At 42.4% G+C, this 20,111-nt stretch overlaps 1 protein-coding gene across 2 annotated transcripts in view; it reads left to right on the plus strand.

The window, feature by feature from the left end:
• The window catches only part of CNNM2 (cyclin and CBS domain divalent metal cation transport mediator 2), a 117,329-nt gene that overhangs the window by 81,375 nt on the left and 15,843 nt on the right, over nucleotides 1-20,111 (plus strand). For both annotated transcript variants that reach the window (XM_018069272.3, XM_018069273.3), the window contains exons 2-5: nucleotides 6,884-7,027; nucleotides 13,788-13,925; nucleotides 16,051-16,220; nucleotides 19,086-19,179. In XM_018069272.3, the coding sequence (XP_017924761.2) occupies nucleotides 6,884-7,027; nucleotides 13,788-13,925; nucleotides 16,051-16,220; nucleotides 19,086-19,179 (546 nt within the window). The remainder of the gene's footprint in view (nucleotides 1-6,883; nucleotides 7,028-13,787; nucleotides 13,926-16,050; nucleotides 16,221-19,085; nucleotides 19,180-20,111) is intronic.

The raw sequence follows: 20,111 nt of genomic DNA on the forward strand, positions 1-20,111 counted from the left end.
AGTCATCCGAGTTCGTCGTCGTTTTGGTTTAGCTTCTATTTTTGTTGCTCATAAACATATCTTGGTGTTCTTGTTTTCATTTAGTGGATTAACTGTTGGTTAGTGGAAGCAGCCTCTTGGACTGGAGGAGACTAACAAGGGTGATGGTTTCCTCTCCTGCACCCTTATGAAGGGCTCAAGAAATTGTCCCCCTAGGGCAGGGAAGTGGGAGGAGGGTGGGGTGGGTACAAGTCATAGCAGCAATGAAAAGTTGCAGAAGGAGACACTGAACAGGCCGTGGCAGAAAGGGGTCATCGGTCTGGATTTCCAGCTGTTCACATCTCTCGAAGCATTCAGCAGCCTGGCCCCACCGATGCCAGAATCCAGGACCTGTCCTCTCCATCTGCTCTCGGAGGGACTGAGGTCTGGGGAGGACCTGAAGCGTTGAATTTCGCAAACCCAAGGTTTTGCACTCCCTCTGCTGGCGGCTTTCTGCTAGCGGGTGTCTGCTCTTCATTCCTGGAGGAATGCTGAAATCAGTGGGACAATCTTGAACAAACAGGGAAGTAATAAAATTAGCATGGCTCCTTTTTAGGGTCCTTGAACACTAAGAAAAAATCCTTGTTGACCATGCTGTGGAGGTGTGAGGCAGTAAGGAGATGCATTTTTTACACTTCTTTCCAAATGGTCATTACATGCCTTGGGAAGTGGAGACACAGGGAAAATCACATCAGCATAAGTCACACTTCAGTATCTTTTGAATCTGGTGTGGAAGACTTGAACCATGACCAAGAATGACTTCAATATTCTGCTTGCTTGCCTTAAATTTTATATGAACTTTTTTGTTCTGTGTCAGCCCAAATAACACTAGGTCTCTCTCCAGATTCAATATTTTCTCTTCTTGTTGTTGCCACCTCTTCTCTTGACTTTAGTTGCTGCACTCCTGAAGTGCTTCCTTGATTTTTTTATTTTTTAAAACTTCCAGCCTGTTTCTCACCTCAAGCCACCAGTGTCCTGATATCACAACCTTGTACTCAGGTTAGAGCCTAAGAGAGGTGTCCAAACCCTTTTTGCTTTCAAGAGAATTTTCTCTCTCTCAAGTGTTATGTTTTCCATCTCTTCCTCTCCTTCAGATCCAGTGGATAATTCTCAAAGACAGTAGCTTCCAGGTTTGGGAAGCAGCTTGTGTTTGTTCATTTACCAGGCTGAAATCAGAGTTCTGGCCAACACTGAGAGCAGCCCAGCTAGTGATGTGCGTTTCACACCCTCGTGGACCCTGATTATTGTCAACACCAGCCATATTCAGCCCAAACTCCCTACTGCATAAGGACTGCCTGACTGGGAAGCCTTGTCATGCTGTTCATGGCAAGGGAGTCATTAATAATATTCAGGGAGTTTCTGAAACTTTTCACTCCTCATTTTTGTTCTTGCTGCCTGCCTACACCTGCTAATAGTTTTCCCTCGATGTTCTCACTTCTTGTTGTTCCCTAAGATTTCCACTTTGATAGCAGAGCTCTAAGTTGAAATGACCTTTTCCTTTGCACTCAAACTATTTCTGGTTCCCAGCTGATTTCTTTTACTCATGTACCTATGGTGATTTCCCAGCTTGTGATCCAAGTTTGTTGCCAGGTTCAGTTCAGTTGCATGTAAAGCTGCAGCAGGTTGCACCTTTCTAGAGCTGCGCTCTCACATTTAGAAACATCAGCAAAGCAAATTAAGTTTGTCAGCGTGTGTCTCACCACGGTCCTACCAGAAGGGATTGAAGGGTAGGCAGCGGTTGGGTCGGAGCGCCTGCACTGACTGATAGGCTGCTGGAGATGGAAAATGTTAGCTCATCGCTTCTCTTTCATCTGCCACAGGGCAGGGGACGGTAATTGAGTCCTTTCTAAGAGCTTTGTCCAGTCGAGTTTTCAAAGTTGCAAGTAACTGAGCTTCTGTCGTTTCCCCTGGGAAAGTATTCCTTACAAATACAATTCACTGTCAGGAAGTCATTCTGAAACTCTCCCTGATTTTTGCTTTTTTTTTGATGTCCTCCCACTAAATGGACTTTAACACAAAGAGTCTATTTAAAGTGCTACTTTTTTATTTTCCTGTGAAGGCTGCTGTGGTTTCTAGTTAATGTTTGTACAAGTCTGTGAGCTCTCCAGTTTAAAGGAGAATCACTGTATTCCCTGTGGTTGTGCTGATACTTTCGCTCATTTCCTTGAGGATCTGGATGAGTTTCATGTGGTTGTATTAAATGAACATTAGTTATCAGGTTCCCTTCCCAAACATATATTCAAAATTGTGTGTTTTGCTGCTGAAAGGAGCAGGATCTAAAAAGCCTAGTCTAAATCTAGATTATGTTTGTGCAGAAGTTTTGGGTTTGTCTTAATTCTATGAATGGTGTATGGTGAACCCAAAGGCAGCATGCACCAGTTTGTGTGTGTGTGTGGAGAGTCTGATTTCCCCATTGAAAATAATCAAAGTGGAAAAGCAAACAGCATGAATGCAAATTTCTGCTAAAAGAATAGAGATTTAATGTCCTTGAACTGTGCTGCAGAAAAGAAACTTAGGAAAACACTTTTTACTTTGGTATAATTGCTTGCAAGCTGGGGCCATCCCAGAGGGAGTTATTTTTAATGGTTAAATTATACAACACATTTTAAAATTGATTGTTTTGTGTAATGTATTATTGAACCTGTGAATCTCACTGACAGACCCAAATGTTTACCTTTGTAGAAATCAGTCAAAATGAAAACAGTCGTGTAAGAATAAACAGGGGGATTTTTCAGAAGCACAGATCATTAGTTAGTAAATTCAAGGGCAACTAAGTGCCTCCTGGGATTTTTCTCCATGTCATTGAAGGCATATTAAACAGGCTATAGCTTAACATACCAGGGCACTTTCCAACAGCAGACTCACGTTACTGGTTTTAACAAAAATTGACTAGCCTGATTCTTGTTTTACCACAGACTGCCTTTAAAGCAATCTTCTGTTTTATAAATGTCTACCATAGCTTTGATTTAGCACTGATTTTTTTGGTTAATAAATTTTTCAAGAAATGGTCAAGGTGCTGTAAGAGAAAGAGTATTTCAGGCATTTCTTCCAGTTCTGTTCTGTGTGGTCAGTAAACCACATGGACTCCCAGAAGCTCGTTCTAGGTTCACTTGCTCATGTGGATTTCACTAAGTATCTTCATGTTTCTTAATTAGCTTGATTAATCAATCAGAAATTGTGGTACAGAGCAAAATCTAAGCTGAGTGGCAGGGTTTTAAGCAATGAGATGAGATTGGATTTGCATGTAACAAAACTGCTTGGTGCTTTAGTTGTCCATGAATGTAACTGAGAGGTTAAAATTTGTCACAACTTGTAGCTCAAGCCATGTACACATGTAAGCTCCACGGGCTCTTGGTGGTGTCACTGACCATCGCTGTACATGGGGGAAGCTGAGGCAGAGAGCAAATGCTGCCTGCCTGTGGCCACAGAGGAGTTGTGGGTCACACATCACTCACGTCATTTATGCCTTTGTCATGAGATCTGGCAGTGCTGCAGAGCTGCCCACTTGCTAAATCTCATTGTATCAACACTTAAAACAAGTGATTAAAGTATTAGTGTCATCTATGTAGTATGGTTAGAGACTGTGACCTAACCACAGTTTTCTATATTTCACCTAACCAGTGAAATACAGAACTTATTTATATCATTTCCATGCACACCTGTTCTCTCTGTTTAATTTGTGTTCTGCTCTCAAAGCCCTAGGAATATTACAGACAGTCCAGATGTCCTTACCTAGACATTTACCTTATTCAGCTCTTTATTGGATATGTATTATGTGTCCTTAGCAGTGGGAAATACAAGCTGAAACCTCTCTTTCTCAGTTGAATAAAATGGTATAACAATTACCAGTGTCCTGATAAAGTATTTGAATAAAGCTGTAGCCCATTTCTGTTTCAAACACTCAGAGGAGTCATTATTTTACTCACAGACCACTTTTAAAGCTGAGCACATGCTGTGTTGTGCTCTTTTACGATGTATAAAGAAGTCTGCACTCCATTAGCTTTTTCTTTAGCCTTTTCTGCCTTGACTACTTCCATACGTGGAGAATATATTGCAGTCATCTGTGTCTGAGAGGGCAGTCGGTCTGGGAATGCATCTTTGTAATATCTCCATCACCAGCTCTGGGGCTTGTTCCACTGTCTGATGAATTCTGGCAAATTATTGCATCTAGGTCAAAATTATCTTGCAAAACCACAAGAAATGTAATTTTTGGATCTGGTCTGTCTCATCAAGTCACTACATGAACATTGGAGCCAATGGAAAGGGAAAAGAAGACTTGGGAGCAGAAGTCAGGCTTTTAGGGGCAACCTAATTGCATTGGCTTCAATTCCTCTCACCCCAACAAAGTGATGAGTTCATGAAAGTCCAGAACAGGAAAACTTGACAGTCAAGAGGTAAGAAAGGTTAGTGTCAACCTGAGTTTGGATATACTCACTTTGTCTAAGAGGGCAGTAGCTGGTACAGATTTTGCTCACTTGTCTCACATTAGGTACTGTTGCTTGGATCAGCTACTCACATGAGGAGTGCATAACGTATTTTAGTGATCCTGAATTCTTGGTGGAGACCACTCTGCTGGAAAGGGCATGTAACTGGTTTGTGGATGAAACCTGTGCACAACTTCCCATTGTATTGCCAGCTGCTCAGGTCCTTCCCCAATCCCATTTTCATAAGTCTCTCCTATTGCTTGTAGATGTGTCCAGAACTCCACTGTTCTTTTCAAAATTTAAAATTTCATTACCTAATTCAGCATTATGATAGGCAGTACAGAAGTGGAGGAAAAGACTCAAATTTGATGATTCTGATCAAAGCTGAAACACCAAGTTGATAGCATTGTCTTTCGGGGGTTTTGTTTTTTTAATTTAACCCGCTTCTACAGATCTTCCATTTACTAATGTGTGAGAATGGTCATCCTGAGGAATTAGCATCTGAATAAGCATGTGCTAATGAGCTGCTCTGGTCTGTGATAGAAATGGTTCTGGAAGGAGCCATGCCTTTTGACTTGCAAGCAAATATACTAATATCTGAGCAGGCACTGGGGAATAAATTGCAATATTTGTTTTGTCTGTGTAATGTTATTTCGTGCCACAGTTTTTATTGAATATTGTTATGCTGAAAGGATATAATTGGAGTAATATATTATAGGGGAACGGCAATAATAACCACACTTAAATCTTTCATGTTTTTATGAAGTCACTTTTTATTTTAATGCAGTTCATTGAGTGGTAAAAAGAGCTGGAGGTCTTGCAAGTAATGCAAAGAAATAAAACCTATAAAATCTGGCACAGTGAAAGACTTTCAGTACAATATGCATATTGATAGTTTAAAAATCACAAATCATCTTTCTATTAATTCACTGTAGAATAAGGTCTCCTCAAGATAAGACTCAGCAGTGTTGTGGAGTTGGTATTTAAAGTATGTCCATCTGCATCTAAACGAGTAGCTCCAAGACAATCAGATTATGCAGTAGTTACTTTGGTGAGAATATCGCCTAAGTGGAATGGAAACTTCATTTTGAGTCTAATATTAGACCCTGCTTTGGAAAATTCCTTTTAAATGATCACAAGCTGGGAATAGCAAAAGAATTTAACTTTCGACAGACAGCATTCACCAAGAATTTGTTTTTAACTGCTTATGTTGGGTCCCTGGGAAAGCAGATGTGAAAAACTTACCAAAGTGAATTGACTTGACCTGATGCAATGTTTATATCAGTAGTTGATAAGTTTTCCTCCCTTGTCTAATTTGTTCGGGATATTTTCATTCTTTAAGCATGAGTAAGTCTGGGTTCAAATAGTTTGAATGCTTGTTAGTCTAATAATCTGAATCTTAAAACATGCAGACATTATTGCCTATAAAGGGGGTGTAAGCAAAGTTGGACTATTTTGGTTGTCTTCCGCAATTGGGGATAAGTATCGTTTTTGATACCAGCAAAGAAGAATGTGAGGCAACGTTGCTTAACTCCTGATAATTCAGAAAGCATATTTATGTTTACTGTATTAGTACTTCAAAATGCCCCTTGCATTTGGTGACCCTTTCAATGCATAATGCATGTTACTATTTATGCAGCTTTACAAACGACTGGCTTTCAGTGGCAGTCAGGGAAATGGCAACCAAGGGTATCAAAGCCAATTTGAAGGCTCATAATAATATTGTCATCATCATTATTCCTTGTGGCAGAAAGGAATTTAGGAATTCACTGCAGATGATGCACAACTCAGGGATCTTCAGAGCCACTAGAATATCTCAGCTTTTCTCTTCGTTGATCAGACACTGTCACTTTGGATATTTTAGTTAATTAATTCCAAAATAAGTTGTCCTCCCTCTATATGGAGAATACATAAATAAATTATTTTTGAAGAAGGGAGGAGAAAAAGAGAAACTGATGGATTGGGCTGACCCCTTCTCCCCAGCTCTACCCTGTCCCCATGCTTCTGTGGTTTGGCCATTGTTGCTGTTGTTTCCAAGCTTGAGGAGAACATCTACGGGACCTCACTGCAAAGGAGTGCTCCAGCCTGGCCTTCCTCTGCCAGTGCATGAGACAAGAAGCAGAACAACTGTTAACAGGATAATATAATGAATTCAATGCCAGGGTGACTGTTTTGCTGGGAAAGACATTAGAATGGGAACACTCATCTCTTTAGTTGTTCTCTTTTAGTGTATGAGGTGGATTTATGTGACCCAGGAATGTGTATCTCAGACATAAACCAGATTGATTTCAAGCATCTGTTAAACTTTGCACCTTTTTTCATAAAGCCTAACACCAACCTTTTTGTCTTTTATTTATGCCTGTGTGTCTATAGTTCTGCTATAATTTCTGATCATTCAGGAATTTCTGAAATGTCTGAATTGCTGATCTGTCTCCTTGCAGGCAAGTCTCACCTGGCTATAGTACAAAGAGTAAACAATGAAGGAGAAGGGGACCCTTTTTATGAAGTTCTGGGAATTGTCACTTTAGAAGATGTGATTGAAGAGATCATCAAGTCTGAAATTCTGGATGAAACAGATCTATACAGTGAGTAGAAATATTTGCAATTTGTTTATGGATGAGACAGAAGACTCCATCCAGCAGCAATTGTGTTTATAGCTGTGTTTTGAGAGATGTTATGTTGCTGATTTAAAATCTTAATGGTCAAATTGTTAAGGAAGTTTCCTTAACAAAATGACCTGCAGATCCCTCAAGTGGTTGAAGCAATTTTTGGTTTTACAGCATGGGTACCTCACTACTTTATGCTGTATTAATTCAGAAACAGGACAAGTGTCTTTATTTGACCTTTTCATCAAGGAGGTTTGCATCTGCAGCAATCTTTTCTCTCCTGCTACCTGTTCTCCACCACTGTGGCCTTGTTAAACCTTTCTGTTACAGCGCTCGCTTTCCCCTATCTTCTCTCTGTCTCAAGGGTCTGTAGTCCAGGTACTACCATACGTTAGCAAGAAGGCAGGCAAGTACCTTGCCTCGAGGAAGAGGAAAGGAGTCTCTTTAGAATCTCTCTCTGTCATTCATTCAGAATTCCTGAGAATGGAAAGTCTTCTTCAGGGCCGAAAACCACCATGTCCTAAATGCCTTCTGTTTTTATCAGTCAGTACAGCTCCTTCCTTCCCTGTCTTAACATATGTTGAGGGACACGATGCTGTAGGTCAACCATTACCTGGGACTTGAGAGATCTGGATCCTTTTCTTTCCCAGATTAGAGTTTATCTGGTCTTTGACCAGTTATCTAAAGTGTCTTTGCTTCTCTTCCCATCTGCACAATCTGGCCTGTGCATACAGGACTTCCTTTCTGTCATTCTTCGTATGTCTTATCTGTATTTTGATCACTTGCTGGCAGATGCTATTTTTTACTATGTGTTTGCGTGCAGCACAAGGATGTCTTTAGATCCTATTATAGTAGAAATAATAATTTTAAGTATCTTTAACACTCTTCAGCTGTCCTTTGCTTTCTTCTTCTTTCCTCATGAAAGGGATCGGAATGTTTCTACAGCATCTTTTTCAGGCCAACGCAAGCATCTTCTGTCTTCCCTCCAAGCCAAATTCCTGATGAGCACTTTACACTCGGGGGTAGACATACTTCTACTTGTTTTTGCCTGAACTGCTTTCTGTAGTTGGTTAGTATTTTACCAGTATTTATGTGCCCAAAGGTTTGTGTAAATCACAGTTGTGTTTTGTGATATGCTGAACAGTCTAATCAGTATACAAATCACAGAGGTCCAGTTAGTATTGATTTCTTTTCATACCTTCGCAAATGAATTGTTGGGCTAATCAGTTACAGCATAATGCTTTTACAGGCTGAATTCAGACTTTCTTTTATACTCTAAAAAGATCCTATCTTTGTCTACCTTTGAGGTGTTTTCGTGTTTCTATGAGTGAAGACACCGCATATGGTTTTCAATGTTCTCCCCCCCATGTTTGTTAAGAGAAAACACATGGATTATGCCATGTTTTTCTTCAGGACAAAAAAGGCTTTGTCCATTAATAGCATGTTAGAGAGCAAGGAAATGGGAATTTAATTTTGCTATCTGAAGGCTTCCTAGATTAACAACATAGAGTTGGTGAACATTGAGTTCACTTAAAACTCTCCTTCTTGGGAAGGTTTTACTATTGAAAATTCCTGCTTCAGAACAGGAAGGAAACTTTCTAGGCTTCCTGGAGGATGCACAAAATTTTGGGGGGTGAATCGTGCTATGTACTGTGGAGGTGAACTCCTAATTTCTTTATGAGGTACTGAAGTTCATTCCACTGCTTAAATTGAAGGAAACTGTAGCAGTAAGGGAGAGAGCAGAAATCCCTAGAAGCTGTGAGTATCACAGAAAGTGTAACAGATTTTGGATTTGGGCAGATTGAGGTGCTGTAACCACCTCCAGCTGGTGTAGTGATGGGAACAATGGAAACATACTTTGGGTTCACTGAAGGTACTTTACTGTCCATGATGTGTTAAGTCAGCTCATTTTTGGTGTTGATATGAGAGTGTCAGGGCTAGTAACCCCATCTCTGATGCTGTTCATTATTAGATCAAGCTGCCTTGCTCAGCTCAGATCAAGCCAACTTGAAACCCTTGGACTGATTTGCCCTGTACTAGGTGTTTACTTAAAATTAGACGTTATGAAAAATTTTGGCAGCGCTGTTACACTTTGTTCTGAAGTTTTAGAAATGTTTTGTTTTGCTTTGATGGAAACTTGAAATTTGATAAAATGGCTGACCTTGGTGTTGGAGCTGTGCCTTTCTGTTGTTTCCATGAAAACCTATTTGAACTGCATTAGAGTAGAAGCAATAGTGTATTTACAGTTTTTGCTGAAAGCTGCTCTCACTGCTGAGGCTCTGCAGCTGAACTTCTGGAGGTTGCTTGCCACATAAATGTATTTCTTCAGATGGCTCTATTCTGCCATGTCTTATGGCTTGCAGAGATGTTGAGAGCAAGCAGAAGATGGGAACACAAAAAAGTATTAAATATGTCTGACCCATCAGCATCTGGGTAGACCGAGTACTTCTGAGCGTGAGACTTTGTATAGGGAATGCTGAAGGGGGTGGAGAGAAGAGGTTTCTGTCATGACACAGGTGGGTGACTCTGACTGCATTTCAGCCAGTGTCATGAAGAGTAGTCTGTGTGTTTGGCTCTTAATATTGGAAAGTTGGAGCATTTCTTTCATGGTTGGCACACTACAGGAATCTGTCCTGCACTCCCACGGCTCTAGTCATGGTGGGAGAGCATTTTGCAACCTTCTCAGAGGCCAAGTAGAGAAAGCTTTGTGTTCTGTGTTGGCCTCAGACTGCATAGACTGCTTGTTCACCCTTCTGATCCAGGTTTGACTGGTGACCTGTCTTATTTAACTCTTTCTGCTTGAAGGCAAGTTTAATCATCACCTTAGTGCAACTGGAATCCTGCTGTTTTTCATGCATACAGATTCAGAGGTGGCTTGCCTCAAGTAAAATCTAGGATTTTTCTACAACTGAAATATCTTAACACACCCTTGTGCATGTGTTCTGCATGTTGTGGATGAAGAGGCTGGTTGTAAGCATCATCTTACAGACTCTGTACATCCCCACCCCTGTGCTGTTCAACTGTGTGTCTCGGCAAGCAGGACCTCCGGCCAGGCCGTGCTGCAGGGACATTCCGTGCTGGGCTGGGGTCCATCTATTGGCAGCTGCAGCAGTGCAACTCTCTACAGCTTTCACCTAATGAATTTTTTTTAGCCTTGGGAAGTTGCTTCTCTGAGGGGAGGACTCCATCTTACTGAACACTTCTATTTCCAAACAGCTGTTGAAACAGGTAGGTTAAATATATGGAATCATAGAATGATTGGGGTTGAAAGGAACCTTAAAGATCATCTCATTCTAACCCCCCTTTTACCATTAGGACTATGGACTTGCTAACCTTCTGCTGTCTAGCACCCGTAGGCTGGTGCTAGAAGTATTGCATCCTTCTGGGAAACAATGTTAGGCTGTTAAAGTGCTTCAGGTTTTGTCCCACTGACTTTCTTTCAGTTGCTTAAATAGGAGTGATACACAGGGAAACTTGGCTTTCCCAGCTAGGGACATAAAGAACTGACAAAACTGCCTTAGTTAGTTCCTAAACTTTTCTTTTAAAATGAAACAATCTCACAGGCTTAAAAAGCCCTGTGCAGTGTGTGGGGCATAGGCTGTCAACCTGAGTGTGAATATCACTGGGAGCATGAGGGAGAGGAGGACATGAGGTGTGCAGAGTGAGACTCTGGCCTCTAGCTCTGACTGCCTGCACTAGGCATCCTGGTACCGACTGTGGACAAGTCTAGTCCTCTGGGAACTGTACCTTGTTTTCCTGGAGTATCTGATAAATGTCCATCTCAAGCAGTTGCTTGTCTCTGTCCTTGTACAGTTCTTGTGTGCTGGACAGAACCACATGTCCATTTGATAAAATATTTTTGTCCTCTTTGGCTTGTCTGGATCTCACTGCAGATGTATCCTTTGTCCTAAAGACAAAGAGCTCAGGAGGAGAATAGGAACTTTCCTAGAACATTGCCTCAGTGCATTTGCAGGACCTGTCAGCCTGCAGCCTACCTGCCCATCCAACTGAATTGGTGATCTGAGGATTGAACTCCCTGTTCTGTAGCTGGCTCCTTCAGAGAAGTCTATGCAATCATTTTTCATGTTATGCATCAGGCCTCGAAGTTCAGGAATATTACAAGAGAGATCACAGTCTTAATCGTATTTAGATCACTCCTCTTGAGTTCTCTCACTCATCAGAAGCTCTTGTTGCCTTTGATTTGAAGGAAAAGTCTAAGTATTCCCAGAAATTACTGAAGATGGTTGCAATATGTGTTGATATCTCACCAAAAGTTATAGTGAGAATATCTCTCATGCATTGCACTGTTCACGTTGCAGAACCAAACAGCGTCACAGAACTCTGTAAGCAGAGATCACTTCAGCGTGCCAAGATAATTTCAGTGCCTGTGTCTCCATCTCACTTACTGTAGAAGGGACAGGCAGGAAATACCTGGTCCATATTCAGTTACATCTGTCACAATCCAATCCCTGGTTCCTATCTCATACAAAAAGCTCAAAAGTTGTTTGGATAGCGAAGAACAATTTAAGACCATCCCTTGCAAAAATAAGCCAAGATAGTGGCTTTAAGCCATGTGGCTCTGCTCTCACTGTGTAACATTTTTCTTGAGGGAAGATTTCTGGATAACCTACCAAGGAAAAAGTAGGAGTTGTTGAAATCACCCATCATTTGATTTAGAGCCTGAGTCTCTTACCTTGATGACTGATACAGACAGAAAGATTTAAGGCATTTTCCCCATGTGCTGGCCCTGTCTTCAGGTCCCAAAAATGCAGTGTGAAGCCTGCAAAGGTACAGCTTATCCACAGGAGATGCACAGAGATGTTTCTCTGTCCCAGGGCCTAAACTTGTACTTGTGGTGATTTTTGCCTCCCTGAACAGAGCAATGATGGAGCTCCTTGTGATGAAAGCCTCTCAGGTACAGCACTTTAAAAATAACATTCTCTGAGCTTTTCAGAAAAAGCACAGTTTCTATTCTTCTTACCTATTACAGCTAGGGGACTTTTCTCCTCTTCACTTTCTATTGCTTTGGTATCCATCTTTCCTGTAACTTCAAGATAAGTTCTGTCTCAGACTATATTTCTAAGGCAGGGATTGTTTTTAGTCTGTAGCCACTCCCTTAAGTGGTTTCTATTCCTGCTTTTGGAAGAGAAGGTGTGGTCCCTGATGTCGCCAAGGTCCTGGATAAAGTACTACTAGGGTAAGAGGCTTCTGGTTTCAAAAAAAGAAAAAGGGTATGGGTCATCATTGTTCCTCTCCCTGTGCTTGGGAGCAAGTATCTCAAATTTTCTGATTTGCACTGCTCACAGAATAAGCTCAAGATATGTATTCATATCTAAAAGACTAGGTGACTTGGGAAAATCTAAAAACGTATAAATTACCGGTAATGTGCATTTCCATTCCTCGAACTCCACCACTCTGAGATTTATGTAGTCTGTAGAATATATTTGGACATGTAAAGGACTTCAGATCTCAGGGGCTTCCTTGCTACAGTGCATCACTTTAATCATCTTTGCGTGCATAACCCGAAATCTGGCAACATGCACCTGGGAGTATGTGCAAAGTTTCAGCTTCACCTACACCTCTTTGTGTGCTTGCCCAAATTGTCTGCAGTGAATCAATGTACCAGAATTACCTGTGGTCCTTGAAAAGTTCAGTCATTTTAAACCAATTGACTAAGGGTCTGATAGACAAGTAGCTCTAGTGTTCTCAGGATTTTTCCCTGCTAAGGCCCTAGAACCTGAGCCGTGCCTCATCTCTGAGGGGCTCACAGGAATTGCCTCAACACTTGGATTTCCTGCACTATACAGTGGAGCTCAGAGCTATTTGACAGTATTCTGCTGCTTATAGACACTGCCATCATGTCAGCAGAGAAGAGCAAGACCCTACCATCTAAGCAGAGACCTCTTCTCCCTGGAATTGATGTATACCATACTCCAACATACTAGTAACTCTCTGCTTACCTGGTTTCTTAAACATTTTGGCAGATTAGCTCAGTGGGTGGATGACAATTGCTGGGTTGTTTGTGTCGCTTTCATGTTGTTTTTCACAAATGGGGATTCCCCACCACAGAACCTCTTTTAAGACACAGATGAATTAAGTCTCCCACCTCCTGGCTGTACACTTTGCCAGCCTTTGCTGATGTTTGGACAGGACAAAGGAAACTGCATATTCTAGACATTGGGAATTACTTCAACCAAAGGCTTGTGGATTTTGCCGCAGTTGTGAAGAGTCAATGAAGCTGTGGTACAGCATAAGAAATAAGTTATTTCGTATTTCCTCTGTGTGCTTGCTGGGAATTTTCTAGGGAACGTATTTGGAAAAAGCAGCTGTCACAGCTATTTTTGCAAAACAACACCTTTAGATCTTTAGTAACACTGAGCAGGACTCCTCTTCCCCACCTGGAAATGCACACACACTTCACGTGTAACGTGCAGAGCCGCTCTGCGATCAGGTGTCTGCAAGCAGAGACTTTCCCCCATCAAGGTGACAGAGGCTGTGGATGATGGGCTCTGCAGGACAGGGCCCCACAGCTTCACAGCTCACTGGTTGTTTCTGGTTTGTGCTGCGTGCTGATGAGCAGGGCTTTGCAGAGGGGTCTACCAGCACCCTGTGGTAGCTCTGGGTGGGCATCCTGGGCATCCTGGGCATCCTGGCTGACTCCAGGCAGTGTGGTTCGTATTGGACCCCGTTCTAACAGAAATCACTTCCTTCCTTTCTTTTCCCACCCTCCCTTCCCCAGCTGATAACAAGACGAAAAAGAAAGTAGCTCATCGGGACAGGAAGCAGGACTTCTCTGCCTTCAAGCAGACAGACAGCGAGATGAAGGTTAAAATATCACCGCAGCTCCTCCTGGCAATGCACCGGTTCCTGGCAACAGGCAAGTGAGGGTTATCTTCTTTTGCAATCGTGCCAGAGCCTCGGAGGCAGTTTGTGAGCAAAGGCCGGTGAGGTGGGTGGGACAGTATAGGCGGGAAGGGAGGCTGGATTGTGGGGTGACAAATAATGCCACTGTTGTGTTTTTCTTTTTAAATTCTCTCCTCTCCTGTGTTCAGTGTCGGCATGAACCCTCTGAGACATATACCAGGGGTGGACCAGTAACTTTAAATTGGTCTGAAAGGTAAGGATGAATGCCAAGTGCCGCACTGCATGTCTAGAGTCCGTCAGATTAACGACTAGCAAGTACACCCCATTAGGAAGAGCTCAGGGAACAAACCAAAGAGGACTCGATACCACTGGCCAGCTGACTGTAATTGCACTCTGGCGCCTTCTCCAGAAAGAGATGCTGGACTTTTTGCAGGAAGGTCTAAACCTGTTCCATGAGACTTTTTGACTCCAAGTGAAAAACTCTCCTGACACATTTAATGCAGACTGCACAGGTGGTTGAACTGTACTCTTTAAAATGGATTTCTGTCTGGCTTGTGTGACCTCCGTTGATGACTTCAGGTTTCAGAGGACAGTTGTCTCCATCCCAGAACACCTTGATGTTTTAGCCCTTGGGTGGGCTAAAACAGGCAGAGGCCAGGGCCTTGAATGGTTTCTTGCAGCTGATATTGCCTTTCGTCGTAAAGTTGGTCCCTTCACCTCAGAGATGAGACCTTTTAACAGGAGAGCTTGTGGAAAAAATACCTTCCTATTGCTCATGCTGTCTCTCTTTGACATATAAAGACTTCTCACACTCAGGCCTTTCAGACGGGCGTCTTTCGCTGCTATGTTCAACGTATATTCATGGGTGGAAAATTATAAAGTTTTTTTGTTTCAAGTTTGTCAGCTCCAGTTGGAAATTAGTACTTCCCCTCCTCTAAGATGCAGTAACTGCCTGCCTAGGTGCTCCTAGTCTGCCTTCATGCTTTATTTTGCCTCTGTGACTTGAAAGAAAAATGTACATGATCGGTTATCACATCTCAGCTGAGGGGCAGTAATTCCTTAAAAGGCTCGGACTCCTACGGCTCATGTGCACGTGAGCATGTCCTTGAAAGGAAGCAGTTCAACAGGAAGATGCGGATTTAACAGCAAGCAAGGCACTGTTCATGTAGTGTACAAGACTTGATGGAGTTCCCTAAGCACCTGCTCAACAGACATACTCTTACAGTGCTGCTTCTCTACTTATTTTGTGGATGAAAGGATTGTGTATCTTAAATCCAGATCTGTCTGTGAAGCCACTGCTAAATAAGATGAAAGATACAGTTTTGGTTTCTCTGTTCTAAATCGAGAACAGTATCTTTAGGAGATGACAGGTACTGGGTCATAACGGTCCTTTTTCTGAAATGAGGTGTTGGGAAAACTTATCAATTTGCATGTGTAAACCTCGTCATCCCTGGCTTCACTCTACCACACAAGGATGAGCTTTTCTGCTTCAAACAGCTCCTGTTGGGAACACTGAAGATCAAGTAGATAGAGAATATGTTCTGTGTGTCAGGAATTAATCCCACGTGGTTTGAACTGACCTGCACTATCTCTCACTTTGAGTAACTCTTCCCATATGAACCATGGCAGCCCCAATTGTGTCTGATTTATGTAGAACATCTATCTAGAGCAACTTTCTAGGTCCCAAGCAGTGATTCATTTTTATTTTTTTTTTAAGTTTTATTTAAGTACAATAAATGCTTTTACTTTAGTAACTTTTAGGGAAGGAAAAAACCAAATTCAGAGGTTCTCTGTGCCCCAATTTTAAAGCTCTTCCATTTTTACAACTCTGCAATGAGCCGTTACAACTGTGACTCTGAACTCTCAAGAGGGCAAAGCTGTCCTTTTCTTTTCCCTTTCAGATGAAGACATGGTTTTTGGTTGTTTCGAAAAATACTTCAGTAATGAAAGTTGGGATGTTACTGTGGGTTTTTTCCCCCCTTACAAATCTAACAGTCTCAAAAGACAGGAAGCCTGCAATTCCATAATGGATCTCTCTGCATCTGTGTGTCTTTTATAGGCAAATGCTTATTAATGAGTGTTACTAACTTCTTGCCAGGCATATGAGGTGTAATGCCACGTTGTATCTTGTGTTATAGAAGTAGAAGCATTTGGTCCATCCCAGATGTCAGAGAAGATCCTTCTCAGGCTGCTAAAACATCCCAACGTCATCCAGGAGCTGAAATACGATGAGAAGAACAAGAAAGCCCCAGAACACTACCTCTACCAGCGAAACAAGCCCGTCGACTACTTTGTTCTCATTTTACAGGTCAGACATGTGATTATGTAGATATTTGCAAAATCCTTTATCTCCTGACTTATCCCTCTCTTGGGAACCTCTTCCAGTTGTTGAAGTTTGGCTTCTTTCAAACATGGGAAGGGAAGTATGGCTGCTGGGAACTGCTGCTGCCTCCTTTATGCCAACCTTGAAGAGCTCATGCAGCTGCTTTCAGCCTCAGCTAAACCAGTTGTGAAGGATAGAAAGCTCTTACCACTTCCAATCATCTGTTGAAAATTACTTATGCTTTCGGTATCAGTAGGACAGCCAATGCAAAGGCATCCCTGTGTGCAGCTGGCATTGTTTGGAGAGTAGGGTTGCAAAAAACAGCACATCATAGGACTTTGGCCAGGATGTTTTCTCTGCTGTACTTTTCCCTTTTGCAAAAGGGGGCATTGGGAGTTTGACTGTTTAGAGAAATGACATTTTTCTGTGCAATTTTGAAGTCTGTGCCTGAGGTGTTGCAAGAAATGCAAGGTGTTGCAAGGTGTTGCAACTTTTTGTTGGGGGTCTCGTTCCATCTACGGAACTGCTGCCACCTCCTTCCACAGCCCCTGCATTCCCTGGGGCACTCTCAGTCCCTGGGAACCTTGGCATCCAAGCCCTTTCCCTACCCTGAGGTTCCCGCACATGTGTGGTTCTTAGATTGGAGCCCTAGGTGATGTGGAAGGACTGTTTTCTGCATGTTCTGTACAGGATTGCTGTACAGGTTTTGATACCTGTCAGGAATGGTTGAATAGCTTAAGTAAAGCTTTACACAGAAACTTCCATCTAGCACCATTTGAGCAGGAATAGTCCTTCAAGAGAGACTGTGCTGGAAAGGTGCTTATGTTTCCGTCCTGCATAACTGAAAATCAGTTTTGGTTATAAAAGTACAAGCATTGTAGCTAAAGTTTTAACACAGGGCTTGAAATCTTAACATGACCTTAAAGAGAGAAACTTGTGGGGAGTTAAACACTGTCAATGATAAACAGTTAAGAAAGCACCGGAATATTATATTGTGGATTCAGTGTAATTCTCTTTTTAGAAAGGATCAGTTTTTTCAAGAGTTTGAGGAGCCATTGTAACTCTTTAACTGCTCTTTCTTATGGGCTGAATTGTTGCAATCTGAAATATTCCAGAGGCAAGATAATGCTCTTGATGTAATGCTGCAAAGATGTAAATGGAGGACATGGGCAATACAAAAAGAACAATCAGTTCTTTCTGAGCTATTCTACAGTCAATAAATATTTAGCAAACATAGTGTGCCAGGTCTATAATGCATTTGGAAAAGGGAGTGTTGCAGGAGGTACATGCTATAAAAATGGTAACGAGGTTGGTTCTGCCAGGATCAAGAGGGGATAAATACTCTGCTTTTGTTACTTAAACGGACTTGGACTTATTCTGTCACATTAAGGGACCAAGAATGCCTTCACAGTAAATGTATGCCAGTACACAATTAAATGTATATTCTTCTTGTGTGTAGCCAGTCTTTGCCTGGGTCTCTAAATCGTTACCTTCTGGAAGGTTTATAATGAAGAAATAAGCTACTTATTTGTGTTGTGGAGTGAAATTGGTTTTAAAAGGGATTATATGAAGTTGTTGCTTGTGATAGCAGGAAAGTGGATTTGTGAGCTGGGCACTCTCTTCCTGCTAGGTAGATTTTGTGGGTTTTCTCATCTGGGACAGTTAGACAAATGGACTTGGTATCAGGGTTCATGCAGGTTGAGTTCATTGTCACCTCTTTCTGCCCCAGTCCAGTGTTGTAAATTTAAAGGCATGATTGTTTATTCTAAATTCAGCTTAATGAAATAAACACAGAAATAAATTCTACCTTTTAGACTCTTTTTGACCTGATTGCATCTGGGTGATGTTCAATCTTCTTAGTACACCTGGGATGGGCAGTCTGTCTGCTCTTTCCAGCTTAAACAGAGGGGGAAAGCATTGCAGGTAATTATGTTGTTTGCCTGAAATTCCAACTTTTGTGTAGTTCAGCCTGAAAGCTTCATGAGATTTCTTCTGTCTGCAGTGATGTGCTGTGAGTCTCAGTACTAGCAAGGATGGGTGGATGTGGAAACCAGACCTCACTAAGAAACCAGTTATTTCTGGCTGCTTGTATACCAGAGTAACTGGCACATTTACCTACGTTTGACATGATGGGTTCTGTTCTGGAGTCCTGCGTAGGACATGATGAACATTTGGTTTAGCCTACAACAGAAACAGGTGCCATTTGCATGGTAGTGTAGTTTTGTACAGTTTGGGAAGCACTGAGGGTCCTTTGTAGGTAAGACTCTGTGAAAGAGCAGGATCTGAAGTTACGGGTGCTGAAATATGGAGAACTGCTAGAAACCAAGAAAACCAAAGTAGCCCCAAGGCTGATCCTCCAGGAATAAGGGCTTTGTTCCTATGGGAATCACAGACAGCCTCCTTGCATGTTATCTCCCATCTCCCTTTCCTATGTTTGTGTTAGAGGGGACTTCGTGTGAATGTGAGTTGTGGCCCAGAATGTCTCTGTGTCTCAAGATCCCAGATGACTGTGCTACATATAAGCTTGCTGCGCTCCTGGAGGAGTATTTTTTAACTCTGCATTAAGGGAAAGCAGCCTGACAGCACTTGGAGCAGGGCAGTGGTACCAACCTGAAGCTGTGTGGTGATCCTTTCCTCTTCAGAGACTTACACTGCTGCAGGGGAGCTCAGGACACAAAAACCTGTTGCCCTTCAGGGTCTGTCCCTGTTCAGGCACCATTACAAACTAAAGGGACCATGACACTGCTTAGGGATGTCAGACAAAAGTGTCTTTCAGGGCTCAAGTCTGGTCTTGTGCCTTGAGACCTGTGGTCCCTTTTAATTGCAGCTCTCTCTCCTTTTCCTTAACAGGGGAAAGTGGAAGTGGAGGCTGGGAAAGAGGGGATGAAGTTTGAAGCTGGTGCTTTTTCCTACTATGGGGTGATGGCCCTCACAGCATCACCAGGTATGTCCTCTCACCTTCTGCTTCTGGAACATGCTCCTGCACAGTCCTGCCCCGCCGTGTCCAAGGGGCTGATGTGAATGGTGCCTCCTTGCCAGCAAAGCTGCCTACCTGGCACAGTGTCCCTGGTGGAACCCAGCAGCTGGCAGCAGCTTGCCAGCTCCCAGAGGATGTGAGTGTTGGCCTTAGCGAGGGATGTGGTTGGTACTGGTGGAAAGCTTTGTAGTTTTGCTCGTGGCATTGGTAGGGTAACAGAGTGAATTAACAAGAATAAGTAATTAGTGGCAGAGGGACATCTAGTGGTGCTAGGAACAACAGCCTGGTTAATCTGGGGATGATTCTCTTTACCAGTCTTGTTTCTAAAGCTCTCTTGAGGAAAAGGAGGGCAGCAGTGCCAGAAAAACGATGGCTCCTGTCAGCCTGTGTGGAAATGTAACCAAGAAATCAGTGAGGGAGAAGAGGTGATGTCTGAGGGTGAGATGTGAGCTAGTTCCCAGCACACATAAGGCAGCTACATCCCACCCGTGGAGATTGGGGAATTGTCATGTAATCCACCAAGAGTAGGCTCCAATGCTGCTTGCTCAGCTTCAGAGAGAGGTATTTCTTATGCTGAAATTGTCCTGCTGTCATAGCAGGTTTATATTGCACATGAGAGGCAGCTTGCTTTAACTGTACACTCACAAGCATTCCCTTTATGTCTGTGTACCTACGTGTATGCCCATTAGTAAACAGCGTTGGAATGGAAGTGGTTTAGTAAGTGATGAGTGTAGCCTTGTTAAACTCTACAAACAGCAGCAGTTCTCTTGGACCTGTGAGCACACTTTTACAGGCAAGACTAATTCTTCCTTAATTATGTGCGCTTCAGTCTGGTCAGTCTAGCCTGTGTCTTCTGAGGTTTGAGAGATTTTAAAGCTTGCAGAGCACTGGTTGGATTT

Source organism: Manacus vitellinus, unplaced genomic scaffold, assembly GCF_001715985.3.
Source record: "Manacus vitellinus isolate BGI_N305 unplaced genomic scaffold, ASM171598v3 scaffold_15_pilon, whole genome shotgun sequence".
Taxonomy (NCBI): Eukaryota; Metazoa; Chordata; class Aves; order Passeriformes; family Pipridae; genus Manacus; species Manacus vitellinus.